A 22,565-nucleotide genomic window follows, 5' to 3' on the forward strand; every position below is an offset into this window, starting at 1 on the left:
AGGATCCTGGGGAGGGCTAAACGAGCCGCAGGCTTTCCATGGCACACAAGGTCGTGGTGGGACGTAACCAGAAAACAGAAAAAAAGCTCTAAATAATATTTTACTTCAGCAATTCTATAAAAAAAAAAAAATATATATATATATATAAATCACCTAAAAGCACCCTAAAAGCACTAACAATAGGTCTATAGAGAAGAAAGATACACTCATCTGTCTCAGGAGTAAATCAGCATGGCTGGAAAAAAAAAATGGCGACGATTGTAGGAGTCACTGCTGCTTATGGTTGCGGGGCGAAACCTCAGCAGCGCCTCCCTACTCTAGCGAGAATCTTTGGTATAGAGTTTTTCAGTTCGGGTGTCTTAAAGGGAAACACCCATTTTGTTATGGTTATTATTCCCTACTTGAAAGGGAACAGGCTTGAGAACAGAATTACATTCTTGCAGTAATACTGCTCCTAAACCATAACTGCTGTCATCAGCTGACACCATGGCTGGCTTAGAAATATCAAAAAATGCCAATACTGGAGCATGAGACACCAACGCTTTCACAGCATCAAAAGCTTCCTCTTGTCTTGGACCCCACAACCAAGCTACATTTGAGCTCAGCAAGTTATTCAAATTGCAGTGACAGAGAGGTCTTGCAGGCATCTTCCCAAGTAGTTTATCAATCCCATGATTCTTCAGAGTTCCATTATATTAGCGGGTGGTTGCAGCTCCTGGATGGCTCTCACTTTCTCTGGATCAGGACTCAATCAATTTTTGTTTACTCGATGTTCCAAAAACTGAATGGTGCTTTGGCGTAGTTTACGTTTTTCTTCATTCAGTTTTAACCCAGATGCCCTGATTGTGTTAAAAACTTTGTCCAAACGCTCACCATGTTCTTCCATGGAAGCTCCATAGACAAGAATGCCATCCATATAAATTGTTACACCATCCAGGCCCTCTAACAGCTGTGCCATCTTGCTCTGAAAAATTTCAGGAGCACTAGTTATCCCAAAAGGCAAGCGTTTGAAGCAGTATCTGCCTACAGGAGTAATAAAGGTTGTCAGTTTTGTACTTGACTCGTCCAAAGGATTTGCCAAAATCCACTTGAGCCGTCTAAACTTGAAAAGACTGTAGCCCCAGCTAGTTTTGGAATAATTTCTTCTAGAGTAGGGCAAGATGTACTTTTCTCTGAGAACTGCAGAATTTAACTGCTTAAGATCAACATGGATACATATTTTTCACCTCAAACTCAACCTCTCTAAATCTGACCTCCTTTTCTTTCCCTCCTCCTCCCCCTCCTCTGATCTCTCTATCTCTGTTCCTCTGGAATCTACCACACTCTCTCCCTCTTCCTCAGCTAAGAACCTTGGAGTCACCCTGGACCCCTGCCTCTCTTATTCCCAGCACATCTCCACTCTGGCACGCACTTGCAGATTCTTCCTGAGCAACATCCGAAGAATCCGACCCTTCCTCACCAACTATGCTACCCAGCTCCTGGTCCAGGCCCTGGTACTCTCCCGCCTAGACTACTGCAACTCCCTCCTGGCTGGCCTCCCTGCGTCCGCCACCCGTCCGCTCCAGCTCATCCAGAACTCTGCTGCTCGCCTGGTGTTCTCTCTACCTCGCTTCGCCCACGCTACTCCACTACTCCGCTCGCTCCACTGGCTCCCGATCACCGCTCGCATCCAGTTCAAGACTCTTGTACTAGCCTACAGATGCCTTGATCAGACTGCACCCAGCTACCTCCAGACCCTCATCTCTCCCTACACCCCCACTCGACCTCTCCGCTCCGCCTGCACTAGAAGACTGGCTCTACCTCCGCTACGCTCCCCTGCCTCCCGAGCCCGCTCCTTCTCCACCCTTGCTCCGCAGTGGTGGAACGACCTTCCTACAGATGTCAGGACTGCCCAGTCCCTGACCACATTCCGGCGCCTCCTTAAGACTCACCTCTTCAAACAGCACCTGTAGAACTCCTCTGTTGTATCCTGGGACACTATCACCCTTCATTTAAATCTGCTTTATTTTGCTCTTATCTGCCCCCTATTTTACTGCATTTAATCCTGTACCTCAGAATACTGTAAACTGCCAAGTGTTTAACCTGTAGTATTTTGTACTTAATCATATCCTGATGTAACTATCACTATTTAATCATATCCTGATGTAACTTTCACTATTATCTGCTGTATTATTGAATTGTGGTTTGTCACACTTGAGAATTATTGTGTTTCTTGTTCTTATTGTATGACTTATATTGTAACACTTGAATGTATTTGTATTTGCTTGCGATTGTAAGTCACCCTGGATAAGGGCGTCTGCTAAGAAATAAATAATAATAATAATAATAATAATAGTATTTTTCCATTCCTCTTCACTACTGACACAATGGGGGCACACCACTCTGTTGGCTCTTGGACTCTTTCAATTACACTATTAATCTCCATACGTTTTAACTCAACTTCCACTTTTGGCAACAGCGGAGCAGAAATTCTTCATACTATAAAGTACAGCATTGGGCTTCAGCATTATTTTAACAGGAGCTCCTTTCAGAAGACCAATGTCTCAGAAAACCTCGCTATTAACTTCACTGATACGTTTAATCAATCCTATACTATGTGCTGCACTGCGACCAAGCAAGTTGTCAACTTTAGTTTTACTGATGACAAATGTCGGAACTGTATTTCCTTCCTTTGAGTTCTGTTTCAGCATTAAATTGTCCCTTGCATTGGAGCCTTCCCCCTGGGGAATTTAGAACAACGCTGCTTGACAGCAGTTGTGGTCGTGGTTTCAAACTATTGTAAGTTTACTCTGATATGACAGATATGTCAGCCCCTGAATCAATCTTAAGGTTTACGTTCGTTTTACATAACTTTAAGTTTACTCTCCAAGCCGGTTCAGAATCATCTTCACACTCTGACCCCAGGTAAAGCACATCTTTATCCATTTTTACTTCCTGCACTGTTTTAGTGAGGCAAACCACTGCACAATGCCCCTTCACTTTTTTAGCAGACAGCAGTTCCTGCTGGACAGTAATCATTATCTGCGTTGTTGTGATTGCATCTACCACATCGGTTTTTTTAGCTGTGCATTTTCCTTTCTCTTGATTTATTATTTTTCCAATGTCCTCTCTGCTGCCTACTTGTGGCTGGTATCCCTCTTGTGGCCGATCTCCAAAGCCTTAATAGATTCACCGTCAGTAACACTGTTCAGAATTTTTATCAGTTCATAATGGCGAGACATTTCTATTGCATCATTCAAAGTGACTTAATTCAAGTTTTCTTCATTTGTAATCTCCGACAGCTTTCTATCGCTTATTCCTATTATAATGTTGTCCCTAATTTGTGCATCCTTTGCATCCCCGAACTCACAGTGCTCAGCCACTTCATACAAGCTCCTAGCGAACACTTCAATCATTTCCCCTTCACTTTGGTATCTTTGGTAGAAACTCGCTCTTTCGTGTATTGTTTCTTTTCGGAATGAAATAGTCATCATACCTCTTCAGCAGTGCATCATAGTCGCCTCCCTCAGTTTCACCTAGTCCAAACGAGTTGAAGATATGTTCAGACTCCTTTCCCATGGCGTAGACGACAGAGCTTACTTGTATATCCCCTGGTTCTTTATTTAGTTTCGTAGTGACTCGGAACCAGGAAAATCTTTGTTATATATTTGTTATGTCGGATATATTTGCGAAATTTAACAGTTCAAATTTCAAAATTTTGTTTACATTTTTTTTTCTTCTGACACCATGTCAGGTAAACACAGTCACCACTCTTTTATTGGTGTTTCAAAAACTCCAACAATAACAGCATCTATTAACCCTTTGCGGTCCTATGTCGGACCAGGTCCTACATTACAATTTTCCCTTTCCGGTCTGATGTCGGACCCTGTCCAACATCATCAAAAAGACGTCAAGCACAGGTCTCTAGTCATTTTTTCTCCGGAAAAAGCCAAGAAAACCTTTCAATGGCCGAGTGAGACCGATAGGAGCCGAGAGAAGCAGAAAAAAAAAAAAGCGGCGGATCTGAGCAATACACATAGCCCCAGCACCACAGAGATAACACGGACATAAACAAACAAGATAGCTGCTTCTGCATTCAGCACTCACAGAATTTCAGGGACATTTGCAGAGCTTTTTGAGATGTAATAGTAATAAAATAATGACTTGGATCGCATTATTGAGGAGTTCGGTGATAAAACGAGTGATCAGGAGATGATTTATCAGTATGCACGACTATGAAGATGTATGTGAAAAATACAGCGAACAAGGGGTGGGGCGTGGCCAGAGATGCAGTACTGAGTGTCCTGTTGATATGGAGTGCCTTTTAACCCTTTGCGGTCCTATGTCGGACTCGGTCCGACACTGCAATTATTCCTATCCGGTCCAATGTCGGACCCTGTCCAACATCATCAAAAAGACGCAAAGAACAGGTTTCTAGTCGTTTTTTCTACGGAAAAAGCCGAAAAAACCATTCAATGGCCGAGTGGGAGCGACAGGAGCCGAGACAAGCCGGGAAAAAAAAAAAAAAAAAAAAAAAAAAAAAAGGGGCGTATCTCATGAATAGTCATACTTGCCCCTGGCATCTGATAATGGAGGCCATAAGGAAACAAGCTGGCTGTGACTGCATCAGCGCTCAGAGAATATCACGGACATTTGCAGAGCTTTTTTCAGATGTTATAGTAATAAAATAATGACTTGGATCGCATTATTAAGGCGTTTGGTGATAAAATGAGTGATCAGGAGTTGATTGATCGGTATGTACGACTATTATTATTATTATTATTGATTTCTTAGCATATGCGAAAGCTATAGCGAGCGAAAGGGTGGGGCGGGGCTGGAGATGCCTAGTGAGTGCTTTGTTGATATGCAGGGCCTTTTAAACCCGTTTGACTGTGAAAAAAAATACTTTTAAACAGCGCGCCTAAAATTAACTGCGCGTGTGAAAATAAATTGGACCTGACGCGCACTTAATAAATGGACTGCAGAGGGTTAAACCTGTTTTACTGTGAAAAAAAAAATTTAAACAGCGCATGTAAAATAAACAGCGCATGTGAAAATAAACTGGACCCGACACACTTGAGAGGTGCTGAATATATGGATCGCTAATGGTTAACTCTAAGCTGTATGAATGTATCTCTGCCAGTAGATGGCAGTATTAACACTAATTAACTCCTTACAGTCAGCACAGCGAGTGCCGCAAAGTAAACATTCGCAAAGTACCAGCTAACTTGGGGAAACGAGGCTTCAACTTGCACAGATTCTGCTTCATCATACATGCCAGGGACATTAAACTTAATCAGAAACCAGAACTGCTACGCATCATATTCCACATGTAAAGTGTGTATACTGAGGTTTTTTTCAATTAAAAACACATTTTTACTGATTTTATCCCTATTTTAATTTATGTAAAATAAACACTGAAAAATTCCCAGGGACATTTTTTTAAAGATAAAAACTGAAAATGCAGATCACTATTTATACTGTTATATTTTTCAGTATTCATAGCCTAAATAAATGTATATTTACTTTGGGAATTGCACAGAAACCTCAAACCACTAGCAATGAATTTTCTGAGGTTGGTAAAGCTTAAGATGAAACTTCAATGAAACAGTGTGTGGTCTACCCTGGTTCATCTCATTTCCACCATGACCTAACGTCAGGATACAACAAGTGCTAAAGCAGTGAACCTCAGATTTAACAACCTCACCTTATCTACTTCACTGGAAAGCTTCTTATTCTCCTCCGTCAACAGGATCCTCTCCCTTTCATACTTCTGTTTGAATTCAGCTTCAAACTCTTCTCGTTCGCTTTGGCTTTTGAAGAAAAAAAATAAACAAAAGAAATAAGAATTGAAATCAGAACAGGAATAAAAACACGACTTCAGAAGATCTAGAATTTTTCTTTGAACTTAAAAAGAACTGAAATATTATACTAGACTATCATGTCCCACTTCATTACAAATTGAGGGAGTGAAGATTTAAAGATAGGATATATACCTATTGTTGGAAATAACAATATTTCCATTTCTGAACTGACTATGTAAACTAAAACAAAGTATTTTATTCTCATATCAACTTGTGTTCATAGTACATTTTCTATCTTAATGTCTGTGGTCTGCAATGGCTAAAAGCACAGTATGACAATCACTGCATCATTCAACAGCACTCAATATTGAACAATACTGTATGTTTGATGACAGTGCTAGGAGAGGAGCCAAACCCCCCCCCCCCCCCCCCTCTGTTGGCTTCTGTTCATGAAACACGATATTTCTACTCATCTGCATATGCAAACCCAGAATCTGACCCCAGGAGGAAACTAAAGACCACCGGATGATCCCTGCAAGTGAGGAGAATTCCCCCTTTGTAAATAATTGTTAGCTTGTAATTGATTAACATTGTCCATTTAACTTTAATAAATCCTATAACTCATCCATCATATGCTCTGGCTGAGTTCAAACAATTTAAAAGAGATGGATTACAATTACAGGAATCTTATTGTTTAGTAATAATACTATTGTATTATGTATGCATCAAAATGTGTGTGCCCAAAAATCCCCAAACTTGTTGACAACACCCACAAACATATCCTCTGAAATGATCAGATGCTTTCCCTTTTATGTTACTGTGCCAAGAAAGAGAACATTTCTTACTAGCCTTTTTCTACTGTTTGTTTTCAGACTTATTTACTGATCTGGGCTAAAGCAAATTAGTTTTGTATATTGACATCACTTGTAATAGCCTCCCCCTTCTCACTAATGAAGAAAATAAAAACACTGCAAATTGGTCTGAGATCAAGGAAACTGCTTGTCTTAGCTGCAAATCCTTTGATTTCTCTTTTAGTTTACACTTGAGTTACAAAAGTCAAGTTAGAATCTGATAATTAGACCAAATCCTCCCTTCCTGTCTCTACCCTGTCTATTCCACACCCCCACAAACACTGTAAAAAGGCCACTTAATAATTGGCCTGTAAGTGGAAAGAGCATTTTCCCAATCCCTACTAAAAGGGACAGGCTGCCAGCATCTTACCAGCAGTGTACTTCAAATACAAAATTAAACTTTACATATGTGCCTATAAAAATACTTTCAACATCCAAAAGACCATAACTAAAGTATAAAGCATCCATGGGGGCGTTAAAAATCACAGGGATGCTTAATCAGACTTGTGTCTTGTCACCCTTCTTTCCTATTACCAGAATTATATTAATTTAATTAAAATTGCTCACACACATTTTTTAGGATCCTCATTAATGGTAAAACTACGTCAAGTGGACAAAATGCTTTGATAAGTGACTTAGTCATTTAAAATGTGGACACTCCACTGATTGTGTCAATCTGTCCCCATTTTACATTTCAAATAGCTACTGGCAAATGTGCTTTACCTGCTGGAGTGACTCAAGATATTCATATAGTCCATAATTATCAAAATCTTGATTATTTTTTAATTAAAATGACTCGCTGTCGATACTGGTTGATTTCTTAAGTAGTTAATGCAGACACCTCTGAGTTTCTTTCATAACTTCAATGCAAGGCTTGTGTATTTCGCACAGGCACACCTAATATAATCTCAACATTTTTCAGCTCATACCCATTCAGCCACTTTAATAAGGACAGTCATAATTGAATAATTGAATAATTCGTGCTGCTACAACTGTTTAAATAACTTACCTGTATTTTTTCTTTTCATTGTTAACATCCTGACAATTTTTTACACTTATAACTTTAAAGACTGTTTCAAAGCTGTTTTCAAAATGGCCGCTCTAGTGCTTTGATAGTGTAAGGATTATTGCCCACATTGTCAAACAGGTAACACAGCAATAATGATCAGAAAAGCCAGAGAACAACTTTTTTTTTTTTTTTTTTTTTTAATCGCTGTTCCTGCAGTGATTTAGAGCAGGGCTTCCCAATCCCAGTCCTGGGGACCCCTGTGTCTACTAGTTTTCATTCCAACTGAGTTCTCAATTACTTAATTAAACCCTTAATTGAACTGATAATTTGCTTAAATAGACTTTTTTTTTTTTTACTTGTTTTCAGCTCTTAGACAGTTGCAGATTTCAAGTTAGCTATAACATTTATAAGTAACTTGAACTCTGCAACTGTTAAGAGAAGAAAACAATTACAAATGATCAGTTCAATTAAGGGGCTAGTTAAGTAATTGACAGCTCAGTTGGAATGAAAACCAGCACACATTGGGTCCCTGGGACCAGGATTGGGAAACTGATTTAGAGGACAGATCTCAAACACTAGGGGATTAGAGCGGCCATTTTGAAAATAACTTTGAAACAGACTTTAAAAGTGTAAAAAGTTGTCAGGATGTTAACAATGAAAAGAAAAATTACAGATACATTACTTAAACAGTTGTAACAACACATGGGGACGTATAATGCTATATTTTAAGGATCCCTGCTACTTACTCTTTAAGCTTTTAAATGTACTGTCTGAGGAATGTCTAAAGCTGTCATTTTAATATTTACATTGTGTTTCCCAGCTGTTAGTGATTTCTTGACAATAAATTGCTCTAGTGTTATTTAGGATCTGCTTTCTAAAATGATTTGTGACTGCAAGGCAGGGGTAGGTAAAGATGTTATGATTGCAACAAATGTTTTGGTTTTGGCAAGGTTTTTGGATACTGCTTGCTTTTAAGGTTCTTGAATGATGAATAAATGGTAGGAATACACGCACCCTCTATTCTCATTTAAGTTGGGACTTTTAACAGATCATAAATGATCAATTAATGTAATTATACACAATACAAAGTAGCACATCAGGACCATCACATGTATAAGTAACATATAATATGATGATATGTATCTAGGGCTTCTGATTTTCTGTGCTTTACTCCAACTTTTACACTCTCCTTTAAGAATTCAATGAATACCTGTTAAACCTATCTATCTACCTACCTATCTATCTATCTATCTCATCAGGACTTTGTATTTTTGTCTTCTGTCACACTACTAGTGCTCATAGTTTGTAAAACCACAATATTTGAATCATTTATTGTCCCTCACCTCTCTCTCCTGGTCTTATCTAACTTATCCTTGAGGATCATGATCTCCTTGTTAAGGGTGAGGTGGTGGCTCTCTGCATCACGCAGCTCCTTCTTGAGGTTCTTGATCTCGCTAGCATGCAGCAGCTCCCTCTTGGACAGCTCCTCCTCGTAGAACACACTCTTCTTCTCCAGTTCACATTTCAGCTTGGTGATCTCCTGCTGGTGCTCCATGCTGCTGATCCCTGGTGAGCGGCCCATCTGCTTTTGCTATTCAAAGTAAATCAAGAAATAACCAATATTATTCAGTTAACCTAAATTCCAATATACCGTTACAAAATACCCTCTAAATATGTAGCCATCTTTATTAAAGGGATGCTATATAATCACCTACATTGTCCTACTATAGTAGACTCTCGCTAATACGAATGTCGGTAGTCCAAACTGATCTATAATCCAAACCATGCTACCATAATGAAATGAATGCTTATAGCAGCTGTAAAAACAAACTCTAATATCATAATTCTATGAACTGTGCATTCAAAACCGTCTCTTTTCATTTAAATAGTGATTACTGGTTTTTGATCAAATATAATTAAAAAAAAGTTTAGATGAGTCAGTTTTAGTATGGTTAATAATTATGATTATTAAAATGGGTAGGAACAATTGGCAAAAATACTAGATTCTGATTGGCTGAGACCTTCTCCTTAGCCATTAGATATCTGGTGATAACACAACAGTGCTGAACTTCTTTCTCCGAACCGGCTTCATCATAGTAAACAACATCAATATGCCAACTGTAAGTGTACGCCTGGGTACACTCCAGGGTCTGTGTGTCATCATGAGATATCACTACGGTGTGGTGATACCTTGTGATAACACACACCCTGTCGTGAATTATTGCTTAATTAATGCTACGGTTTTGTCATGGAGGTCACGGAAATCGTGAATTTGAAAAAAAATGAAATGGACGTAAAAACTTTTGATTAGGCACTTCCTTTATTTCCTGTATCCTATATTTCCTACATCTGTAAATTGTTTGGTTGTGTATGCACACAGCATTTACGTGTAGCTATGTAGGTCAGCGAATGAGATAGCTGAATAAGCAAGCATGTGAATCGCTGACAGTTAAAATGCAAAAAAAATTGTGAGTGAACTGTTTTCTGTAAAGACAGAAGAACAAATGCATCGGAGAACAGAAATTTATCAACTTAGAGGCTTTCTTTGCAATAGGCTGTTTGTTTCAGAATCGTAGAAAACTGTATTCAAGTCTGGTTCATACAGTACTTCTGTTGCAGATGAATGCGATATGCCAGGCACAGACAGCTAAAAGCTGTGCAGCTTCACTATTTACTGTAATGTAAATGCGTCAATCATAGACGCAGTGACCTTGAAGATTAATAGTTATATTTCTATTTCGGGGAACCAGGGTTATGGTAACCCTTATCAAGTACGAAACATAACCATTACCTCATGGGTATGATTACCAAAGCTGTCGCAAGGCAATATTGCAGAACAACTGGAATGCTACAAGGCTAGGAGGCTGCCTTGTGCGTTACCATTCAGAATCCCAGTAACAGTATTAAAATAGGTAAAATGAATACGGAACAGAATGTATTGTACAGATGACGTTTACATTAAACAAAAAATATGTTATTTTGATTCTTGCACATATAGACGTTATCCTTCGGGCACCCTCTGCTGCAGCAAACCACAACTCCCACTATTTATTTGAACAATGTTGCACGACTCTTGCAATGTATGCTACAGATCACGATAAGAAGACGCAACAAATATTTAAATTAGTATATTGCAGCTCTTTTCATTAACATATTTTCTCTTGGTACATACAACCTAGTAACTGGACACAGTGTATGGAGCTGTCGCTCTCTGTCACACTGGAAAAGAGGCGGATGAAAAGCCTTCAATTCCAGAGATTGGTTGACACGGCAAAAAGAGAGACTTGGTCCAGAGCATAACCTTTGTCCTGTTCTCCATAAAAAATTAAGCTGGCTTTTGCAATGGAGAATGCCTGCATCTCACTCACCTTCTTTGTGGAGGTGATAGCAAGCAAGAAAGCCGCTTTGAGCAATAAATGTTTCAGCTCAGCTGAATGAATGGGCTCAAATGGAGGTTTCATGAGTGCATTAAGCACCACGTTTAACCTTCAGTGAAGAACAATGTGCTTCATAGGCGGCCGAAGCTGCAGAGGCCCTTGCAAAAATTGCCCTACCCGAAAGTGAGCTCCTGGGGAGACAGAGACAATTTTGACATGGCAAGCCGAAATGGCTGCCAGATGGACCTTTAACCCTTTGCGGTCCATTTATTAAATGCGCGTCAGGCACGCCAGGTCTAATTAATTTTCACACGCGCAGTAAATTTTAGACGCGCTGTTTAAAAGTATTTTTTTTCACAGTCAAACAGGTTTAAATTGCCCTGCATATCAACAAAGCACTCACTAGGCATCTCCAGCCCCGCCCCACCCTTTCGTTCACTATCGCTTTCACATATGTAAGAAATAAATAATAATAATAATAATAGTCGTACATACCGATCGATCATCTCCTGATCACTCGTTTTATCACCAAACTCCTCAATAATGCAATCCAAGTCATTATTTTATTACTATAACATCTCAAAAAAGCTATGCAAATGTCCGTGTTCTCTGGGCGGGGAAATGGTACAATGGTTTTCTCGACTTTTTCCGGAGAAAAAACGACTAAAACACGTTTTTTGCGTTTCTATAATGATGTCGGACAGGGTCTGACAATGGACCTGATAGGAATAATTGCAATGTCGGACCAGGTCCGACAATGGACCGCAAAGGGTTAAAATGTCGAGGGGGATTTCCCCTTGTCAAAATGGTCCTGCAAAAATTACACACACCACGTCTGAAAAACACTCCACTTGTACCCATACTGGGAATGCGTGGACGCTGCTCTGACATTCTGCAGGGTGTCAATGACCCTATTAGAAAGTCCCAGAAGGCTCAAATGTAGGCGTTCAGGGGCCACACCCAGAGCTGCAGGCTCGAAGGGTCGGGATGCCATAAGGTCCCCCGTGCCTGACTGAGCAGGTTGTGGTGCTTAACCATTCCCCACAGCTGACTGCTCAGGAGCAGCATCAGAGTTGAAAACAAGTCTCCAGGGCCAATAAGGGGCTACCAGAAGCACCTTGGCCCTGTCCTGCCTGTATTTCTCCAGACACAGCGGGAGCAGGATGAGCGGTGGGAAGGCATAGAACAGTTGCCTCGGCCACTGGTGTGCCAAGGCATCTACTGCCAGCAGTTATCCGCCTCCTATTATGAAGAACCAGAGTGGACAGTGGGTTGATTCCTGGGAGGCAAAGAGATCTCTTTGCTCTCCTAAACCTCCCCCAAATGTGGCACTGAGAACTCTTGAGAGGAGGTTGTGGAGAGCCTGCCAAGGGGGGTTCCACACACCTTGCACCCCCCTGCCTTCCCACACAGCGCCCTAGCCCAGGCAGGATGCGTCTGTGGTGACGACCTCCATTCTGTTGACACTGCCCAGCACTACGCCGAGGCGTACATGGGCAGGCTATTTCCACCAAGAGAGCACCTTTAGACAGTGACGAGACACCTTCGTCTTACAACGCGGGCTGAAAAACCCTGCTGTAGAAATAGGCCTGCAAAAGGCACATGCGCAGGACACCCAGTGGAAGGGTCTGGGAAGCTGCTGCCATCGAGCCCAGAAGTCTCTGGAACGTCACTAGCATGAGTACTCTTTTGAGTTGAAAGAGCTCTAAACAGGTGGCTATTCTTTGCACTCTGCCGTCCGACAGAGTGGACAGCATGGACCTGGAGTCCATGCACACTCCTAGATAGGAGGCTGTTTGAGAAGGCGTGAGCTGGCTCTTCGCATGATTCTCCGTAAGGCCGAACCGTTGAAGGCGGCTGGTGATTAATTCCATGTGGGCCTCTGTCTGTGCTAGAGACTGGGCACAAATGATCCCAGGACGACTGGATTTCAAAAAGAAAATCCGGGTGTATTTTGGGGGGGGAGAACTGCCTTGTTTCACCTTCTGTAGTCCAGGGCACTTTCAAAATTACACTAGCCCTCTTGATCACCAGCTTCTGCGGTGATGGACAGTATGTCCTCCTGTGGCCAATCTGCGCCCATAGCCCCAGGAACGGAGCGGGTCAGTGACCTTGGTACTCTATGGTATGGGTCCACCAATTCGCAGTTACCGTGGGTGGCAATGTACAGGGATGCCCACTTGTACAAGCCACTGGCAAAATCACTCAGTCAGTACTCACAAGAGACTGAGGGAAGCCTGCTTGTTAGAATGAACTAACAGCCATCGTAATGGTGATGCAAAAGCTGTCACCAAAATGGCATCAAGATACTGTGGGAGAGATTGCAAGCAACCACAACCGAAGCAAGTATCTTGGCCTTGCGCTGTGCTGCTGTTAGTCCAGCAGCTGCTCTCAATACACGTGTGCCGTAGCACCACGCAGCAGACAGGTCTGCGTCTAGTCTCTGTAAAAACAGAAAAAAACACAATGAGAAAAACACTTTCCTCAACAAAACCCAGTAATTTGGCAATTACGTAAATACTACAAAACATCTCGTAATTTTAGCCAAAGCTAAAACAAGAAATAATTAACTCCAGTCGGAGTTACTGCAGCCTGGGGGGAAAGCACAAAGCCAGCCACCTTATGTTGTTTGATCCCTGGGAAGGAGTGACTCAAGACGCTGGCTTCATGCGGGGCACAAGCCCGCAGTGGAATGTAACAAACAACAGGCTGTAGTGCAAAATACGTGTAATTAGTAAAACGAATGCAGCGATTATTTTTAATATCACATACAATTTGTGTAAAAACACAATAAATGCAAAATATATAGCAGAAAAACCAACAAGTACTTATCTGAACCAGCTCTCCTGTCAGGTCAGTTCTTGAAAGCCAAAATGGCATTGAGGTCTGTGACCGCAGTGCTTTTGTTCTCTCGGGGACGGGCCATGACTGCGTCACAGGCTCTACGAGCAGCTTTGATATATCTTATTCAGGTTTGGGTCTTTCGAAAGTAAATACATATACGATAAATGTTTAGCCTACATTTCATACTTGTAAGGGAACAATGATACCGCATGTGCATTTACTTTAATCTGTATGCCAAAACATACACTATTAAATTCACATGTTAACTAAATTAGTATAGTCAAGTGGTTAAAGCAAAGGACAAGAAGATGGGAGGTACAGAGATCATCTAATGTGTTATAATGTGACCCTGGGTTTGTGTTAATGTACAGTGGAGAAACTAAAGTAGTTCCAGTCGGGTCAATGCACCACACCTTAAGTCCCTCCAGTTCTCCCTCAAGCTGTTTGGAGTACTGTTCACTTCTTTCTCGCAGCTTCTTCTCTTTTGAGGCCTCAGCTGTAGCTTCCTCCGCCTGAGCTTCCAGCTAAGGAAAGAACAAATGAGCCTTGGTAAGTTTGGATGAAAATAAAATGGCACCCTCCAGCCCCCTGCCATCTCACCATCTCCATACTTCAAAACAAGTCACCAATCAAAATTGAATCAGAACTGGGCCAGTGCAGTATCAGAGTACCGTGCTATTTTTGTCTATAACTTTTTAGCCTGGGGGGTTTCTTTCCTAGTGAAGAGAATGATAGTTGTTCCCTAAGGAGAACAAATACAAGAAAAAAGGTGGCTCACAGCTTCCTGCCTCTTTTTGACTATTCTATATGAACTTCAAAATAATTCAGTACAACATTTGACTAGTTATGGCAACTATACAGAATGCCTTATGATTCAGTAATAAACTCCACTATCAGACATAATTGCCAATACTTGTCATTATAAGTCACAACCCCACTGGAACCTATTAGCCTCAACTATTTATCATTTTGCTGAGTGTGTAGATCTTGCACTCAGAACGTCAATGACAAAGCATTCTAAATGTTTAAACCACAACACGTTCAATATAAACTGATTGAGTACATTAATAATCAGGTTTTCATCATTTATTTAGATTTGATGATTTACAATTTGTTTACGTCTTTGGTGGCTACCTCTAATCAAGTTGAGAGTGTACTTTCTCTTACTCTTTGTATGATAGACCTAACAAAGCAGAGTGCACGACAAATACACTTGATTAGAAATAGCCACCGAACACATATACACAACAACACAGATCAATATTTTTAATCAAAATAATTCCAATATTCTGGACTTGATTCTCCCATTGTTAACTTGTTCTAGAATGCATCAGAAATGGTCTACAATTGTAAAGCTCTTAGTAACCAGCATAAACATAAAAACATATTTCAATTGAGAACATAGGAAACTCAACAGCTTTAGATTTTTTCTTAAAATATCTATAAACCATTAATTATTCCTTTCATAATGTCCTTCCTTGTTTATAGTAGTCCATTAATACAATTATATTTAAAGTTTCAAATATGGAATTATATTATAAACAGAATTATAAAAAAACGAATAATCTTTAAAAAAAAAAAAAAAACATTGTTGGCAGAAAAAGTATGAAATGTACTTATTTATAAAATGTAATCTTATTAAATCGAGTAAGTAGGATAATATTTAATACAATATTCAGTTTTTTATTAAATGAATTATATCATTTTATCTTGTCTAACAGCAGCAATTTATTAGTTTTTGTTTCAGAAATCGGTACGGCGTCGTGTTGGAGGTCACTATAGTTTGCGCAGGACAATTTCACCTAACAGACGATTCCAGGATTACTTTGTGGGGAGTCTGCACCAAACAAAGGAAAGCAATGATTCAAGATGGAAAGAAAACTTTCTGTGAAGCTGTCAACGAGCTCACTGACCCCAACAACTCCAAACTCCAAACTGCTCCTAATTATAATAAAGCCTAGAGCAGCCTCCCCCTCCAGCCTCTAGAGCAGGGGTGCCCAATCCTGCTCCTGGAGGGCCGATGCCCTCCTGGTTTTTGTTCAAACTGTACACTAAATTGCTTAATTGGACCAATTAGGCTTCTAATAAGGGCACCCCTGCTCTAGAGGCTGGTGAATGTATCCCTATCCAGCAGCAGGGACCCACAGATTAACTTGACAGTCTGTATTTTGTGCTCCAGTTTGGCCTTGTTATCTTAGGAGAGGCCTACCTCCTTCTTTGCTCTTTCAGCCTTGCGGACGTCATGCCGCAAACTCTCCACCTTCTGCATCACCACTTCCATCTCCTCCTCCTTGTCCCGCAGCTGCCGGGAAAGCTTCTGTTTGTGGGAGCGCATGTCTGTGACTCGTTCGTTCATCTCCGAGAACTCCTGCATGGCCAACTTCCTCTGGATGTGGGCGTCCTTCAGCTCTTTGGTTTGGGATTTTAGCTTTTCGCTTGTATCAGTCAGTTCCTAAGACAAAACAAACTGAATGCTAAATTCCATTCTGTATGGCTTTTGTAGCTTTTCAGCACGTTTTCTACACCACACTCGGTCTAACAGTGGAAACTAAAATGTGTTGCTACTGGTGGTCAATTATCACCTGGTTTAATTGTCATGCTGGTTTAATAAAATTTTTTAAAAAATCCAGATTTCAATTACATGTGCGGGGCAAGATGTAGACAATCCCCAGATTACACACATGGTACATTAAAGTGTGGGGTCAGTCCTTAGCTGTAACTTTGATGACCTCAATTATTATTTGTTTATTTAGCAGACACCTTTATCCAAGGTGACTTACAGAGTCTAGGGTGTGTGAACTATGCATCAGCTGCAGAGTCACTTACAATTACGTCTCACATGACAGACGGAGCACAAGGAGGTTAAGTGACTTGCTCAGGGTCACACAATGAGTCAGTGGCTGAGGTGGGATTTGAACCGGGGAACTCCACACAGCCGTCACTGACCTTACTTCTGTATTACTTTAAAAACAAATTACGTGTAATTATTGTAATTATTCAACATTATCACTACTGTGGCCGAGATGTTTTTTTTTTCAAAACAGTATGCAATGTATTTTTGTTTTAAAATATAGAACAATACAGTTATAGTGCTTCAAATATACCAAAGCATAGACTAAAATACATATTTTTTGTAATAAAGGATATAATAAATGTTTGTATTTGACATGGGAAATAGTTAAGTGAAGGGAGGTAAACAAATTTATGAAAAACCATCATGAATCTCCAGCTACCTTATACAGATCATCCTTGTCCTGCTTCAGCATTTTTATTTGTTTTTCAAATGCCTTCATATGCCTGGAGGCTTCTTCCAGATCTCTTCTTGCATGGCTGGCTTCTTCAAGCTGCTGTTCTAACTGGCCTGACTCTAAAACAGGCAAGAATGAAAATAAAAAAAAAGATACAGACTTCATTTCACTGCATGACTTACTTTGTTGTTCAACAGATGCACACAGAATCTAGCACAAACATGATTAATGATAGAATGAAGTTCATAAACTATAAGCAACTAAAAGAGTTGGACTATTTCACCCAGACAACATTTATTTCAGAATCTGTATTTTAAAAGCAACAAATCAAATGAAATCTTTTTCTGCCAGTTTTACATTCTTAAAGGATTTTTAATGTAATTCAGACTTGGTAGGATTCCTGGGCTTCTAAAAAAGCTAAAAAAAAAACATAACTAAGCTTAAAAAATTAGGACATGAAAGGGCGTGTGTTTAGAGAAAGTGAAGTGCAGTCTGCAATTACTGTCTATCCTGGGCTTGTTCAAACTCTAATAGGAGCATTACATTTAAGATTCGCAATTATATACATGGATAATACTTCTGTACGCTGTGTTGCTGCAGGAATTAAAGTACAATTATGGTTTTGTTTACATTTACATGATCCATAAATTAACATTAACTAAACTTTACACAGTGTCCCATATTGTCAACACATAATTATCTTGAAATTATTAACATGTAATAGTAACCAGGTTACAATGATCAGCTACTAGTAACATACTGGAAAAATATTAGGCAATGCTCAAATACAGCATGACAAAAAAAAAAACAAATGTAAAAACAAATGTAATAGTTCTACATAACATGCAATACGATAAGATTTGTTTTTGTGTTAGGGCTCCTGTATATGTTTTTAACGCAACACAAATACTCTTTTACGTACGATAATAGGAATAACATTCTCCACAACTCCAAGTAAACAGGATGAACTGATGAAAAAAGAAAGCTGACAATTTATGTTAATCCTAATTTTAGAACCAACATAGCATGTCACATACAAACCTGATCAGTCTTACAATATTATTGCTTGAAATAAATTATAGAAAATTAGAGTTTGTCCTTGCCGGTTAGAATGGAAAGTGTATTGTGAAGGTATTGTGTTGCTTGTGAGTAACAAACTGAATTAGAGACTTTAATGGAGCTGTAAATTGATAATCAGCTACAATGATTACTGTGCATTTATTTATTAGAATTATGCAAACAGGGAAGCTGTGATGCGAGCATTTTATTCACTGCAACATTCTGTGGGCAGCAACATTCAAAAACAGACAAACTAATGAAACAAACAAACAAGGCAAAGATCCTAGCTCATTCATTTAAAGATTTAAAGGAGAAACTTCAAAACACTATAAATAAGTGGGGGGTGGGGATTACAAGGCCTTTTAATCCAAAATGTTTATTGTAAAAGTGAGTTACAAACCTAGAAAATAGAACTTAATACATAAGTATTGTAACTTCAATGGGTTTTCTCCTCTGAAAAAATATTGTGCCCATGGCACATTAAAGGGTTTAGTTAATTTCCCTCACAGTATAAGACTTCCTTTATTTATTTCTGCTGCTATTTTTCCATTTCAAATATGTTTGCACTCCATTTGATCTCAAGTGATATTACAGACTGACATCTGCTACTGTTTTATACTGCAGTGTTTGTTGTGGTGCTGGTTTTTCCTTTATAAAAAGGTGCATTCTATTTAAACTGGTTACAGTAATAGAACCACTTACAGTACATGTCTGAACCATGATACCAAGAGAAGGAATATTGTAACTGCTGAAAATTCAGATGTGCTCACATACAAATGCTATCACTATGGTATGCCTTGTTTGCCACAGACAACGAATAAAAGTAATAGCTAAAATATACTGATGATTCCATTGAGCGATTTTACAATTACACGGGAGGACAGCTTGTGATTTGTACTTTAGCTTGTTTTAGGATAAACTGAAATGAACAAATCTTAGCTGTTCTTATCACATCAGGTACCTTTCTAACAAGGGTGTTAAACCAATTCATCTCTTCATTAAGGTCAGCAGGAGGCATTGGTACCTTATGTTTCAAATTTCAGCTAGAATACTATCGATATTTGAAGCAAAACATGGAGCAGTTTTGGACTGAAATGTCTAACGACTTCTTGGAAGTAAGACAAAATAAGGTAATAAATCAGGAATATGTTTGCAAAGAAATCTTTCAGACTAGAAGAGTACTTAATGTCTGATACAATTTTCTTAAAAAAAAAAAAAAAACTGTAGTTATTTTTCTTTCTTTTTATTGGCGAAGTCTAAAGTTTCCTTCTTGTTTTCTACAAAAAAAGTTATAACCTTGACCTGAGAAATCTAAACCACATGCTACACTGTCATTAGCACGCTGACTGGGTATATAAGATGTCCTGATTTATGGAGGTCCCTGACGGGTTCTAGTATGAAGAATTTGACAAAACAGCTCCAGATGTCATTTTTCACTAAAGGTGGATTTGAACAAGGTTCAACATTAGCTATGCAGATACAGTATGCACAACATATAACCTGACAAATTATGTTTTGACTTAGGGTTGTTCTTCCTGCAACACCACATGCTTTCAAGTAGTAAAGGTTTGCTTGGAATTTTTTTTACAGCAAATGTTTTAAAACATATTTTTAAATAAAATGGGGTGTTGTGAAGATGCAACTTGAAAACAAGCACACAACATCAGCAGATATTGCTGAGGGTCTTTGGTAATTGGCCTTTACCACAGGACGTGATACGGCAGACTATGAAGCTAGTATGTTGTGCCTGTAAAATCTGCAGAACCCTTATGTAAAAGTAGACAATGTTAATAAGATTTTAAAGCCTTACTGCACCTTTCAATGTGGGATTTTATCAAAAAGGTGGGTTGTAAAAAGCATTATTTGGGATCACTTAAAATGACACACCCACAAACAAGCACCACAACCATTTTTAGGTAACTGTTTACTGTATACCGGTACAACCAATGAACCAACTATAACAATGGCTCCAAACCAACATACTAAAACAGAATCTTTAGCATATTACAGACACATTTTAAATAAAACTAACTGCATGAGCATGTAACTGCAAAGATATGCGAGGCAAAACTGTTAAGAGATGGCTCTGTTTTTTGCCCATTAGTCATCAATCTGGTAGAAATCCCAAACAATCGCAAAAAACAGGCATAATGACAATGAAGGTAACATATCTAACTGAAAATTCAGAAGCCATATCATGACATTAACACCATATTGTAAGTTACTTTTTTCTTGACACACAAAACAGTTGACGATTTTATTACAACTCCCTTTAACTCTACAGATTGACAAGTTTAAGGGTGGTGGTATTTTGTGTTTGGATCATTAAAATAGAATTTTCAGTAGATGGGTGGTATTCATTTCATCTTACCTTCAATCTGTTTTTTAAACTTTTCTATTTCTTCTTTCAAGCTTCTGATTTCTATTTCTTTGCTTGCAGCTACTGGTCCATCTACACTGGAATATTGCAGTGCCTGAACCGTCTGTGTTGATTCTAAAAGAGACATTTCATTTAAAGTTATAAGCTTTCTTTTTTCACAACTTATTAAATCACCCAGTCGCAGAATAGTACCTTTATTTTATGTGAAAGCAAAATGTGTAGTGATCACTTAAAAATAGATTTTACTGTGGTCCCAAAGAGATAGTCACAAACAGGCACTATAATCTTATTGGAATCATAGCCTGGTAGGCATCACTAATCTCTATGCAGAGTTATGGCCTCTACACACCAGCCGCGATGCAACAAGTGAATGTGTCGTACGACACACCGCACCACGACAAAAAACAAACAAACATGTATTTGATACAATTTTTGTTCACACTGCCTGCGATGCGATGGGCAACACTGAAGCGATGCAAAAAAAAATAGGATTGGTGTCTATTTCTGCGATTTTGTTGCGCGGCAGCAAGGGAACTGACCAATTAGGAACAGCTTCCCATGCGTGCTTTCAGTAAACAATGGCAGAAGAAAAGATCATTCTTGCAGTATCAAAATACCTGGAGCTAAACGGTAGTTCCAATCTCGAGTTATCTCGCATGCAGCGTAAACTTGTATTGGCAGGTCTCATGGCTGCTAAAAAAAACTATACTACAGTCATGGTGGTCTTCTGTTGGATAAGCAATTTTAGAGATGTAATCTCAATGGAGTTGTCCACTGCTAGAATAGATGGTGCTCAACCAACAACGATCGCGGCTTGGCACTTAAAAATTATAAAGACATAGCAATGAGGGAGAACACCTGGCAGTCCAATTCTAAGGAACTGGATATAGCTGGTGTGTATGATTAGTTTACCTTTACTGAAATATGTATACTGAAAAGCTGTTATGTATTCTACATTTTTATTAGCTGTATAACAGGACTATCATACGTGTGATTTTTTTCCAGCTGATGATACAATCAGAGGAGAGTCATCTATCATATCGTGCGTGCCTGTCGCCACTGGTGTGAAAGATAGTGTACCAATGAAAGTACCATTTATCACAGGACAAATTGAGAATTCTGGCATTCTGGAGAGAGGAAACAATGCAAGGGTGAATTTAGCTGAACTCCAGCTGTAGTGGAATACATGACAACTCAATATTGGGACACACATTCCACATTTCATGTAAAGCTATTGAAAATAAACATTTTACTTGCAAAATAAACTAAACTATTTTAACAATAACAGTGTTGCACCTTGGAGCTTCCTGCTTAGCTCAAGTTTCTCTTGCTCTAGACGTCGTATTCTCCTCTCATAAGCTTCAGTTGCTAAGCTATCTTCTAGACTTCTCTGGACTCTGCTGTCAATTTCTGTTGAAGTGGTTCCGGAGACCTCCCTTAAGCAGCCTCGGTCAGAGAGAGTACTAAATAAAAAAGGAAACATGTATTAATCGAATCCCAGGTAGAGGCAGGGCAAACAGAAACAGATGAATACAGTACAGGTATATTGCATCTCAGTTGTATTGACGCTTGAAGGAGCAGAAAAAAACTGTTAATGTACCTTTGAATTCACCACACCACGGTTCACATGCCATCTACAGTACATCCTTTTAGGATAATAAAACTTTCAACCACCAGTCGCATTGATGCTGTATGTTTATGACTTTTCCTTGCTGCTTGAGTGTAAAAATCTACTACTATCTACCTCTAATTGCAACTTGATTGTAATTCTGCAATGCAATCAGACATGTGTGTCTGAAATACTGTAGATATCCATGTATTAGTGTTCAAATATTTTTTGTATGGTACTAGTATGGTTATCTGTGAAAAGGGGAGTGAAACAGGCAGACAAAGTAGTGTAGCATAGTGTCTTCAACATTTCACTGCAATAATTATCATTGGAGTAATACCCTTTTAGAAAGTAAATACAAATGCACATATACTATATATAGGCTTGCTACATTTTGATTTTAAA

At 39.3% G+C, this 22,565-nt stretch overlaps 1 protein-coding gene across 4 annotated transcripts in view; it reads right to left on the bottom strand.

The window, feature by feature from the left end:
• The window catches only part of LOC117403027 (serine/threonine-protein kinase MRCK alpha-like), a 228,762-nt gene that overhangs the window by 56,640 nt on the left and 149,557 nt on the right, over nucleotides 1-22,565 (bottom strand). For 3 of the 4 annotated variants that reach the window (XM_059024319.1, XM_034004851.3, XM_059024321.1), the window contains exons 10-16: nucleotides 21,848-22,014; nucleotides 20,543-20,665; nucleotides 17,098-17,231; nucleotides 16,074-16,316; nucleotides 14,278-14,388; nucleotides 8,987-9,234; nucleotides 5,687-5,792 (exon numbers count right to left, since the gene is read on the bottom strand). In XM_059024319.1, the coding sequence (XP_058880302.1) occupies nucleotides 5,687-5,792; nucleotides 8,987-9,234; nucleotides 14,278-14,388; nucleotides 16,074-16,316; nucleotides 17,098-17,231; nucleotides 20,543-20,665; nucleotides 21,848-22,014 (1,132 nt within the window). The remainder of the gene's footprint in view (nucleotides 1-5,686; nucleotides 5,793-8,986; nucleotides 9,235-14,277; nucleotides 14,389-16,073; nucleotides 16,317-17,097; nucleotides 17,232-20,542; nucleotides 20,666-21,847; nucleotides 22,015-22,565) is intronic. The other variant, XM_059024320.1, reaches the window with a different exon arrangement.

Source organism: Acipenser ruthenus, chromosome 5, assembly GCF_902713425.1.
Source record: "Acipenser ruthenus chromosome 5, fAciRut3.2 maternal haplotype, whole genome shotgun sequence".
NCBI classification, from domain to species: domain Eukaryota; kingdom Metazoa; phylum Chordata; class Actinopteri; order Acipenseriformes; family Acipenseridae; genus Acipenser; species Acipenser ruthenus.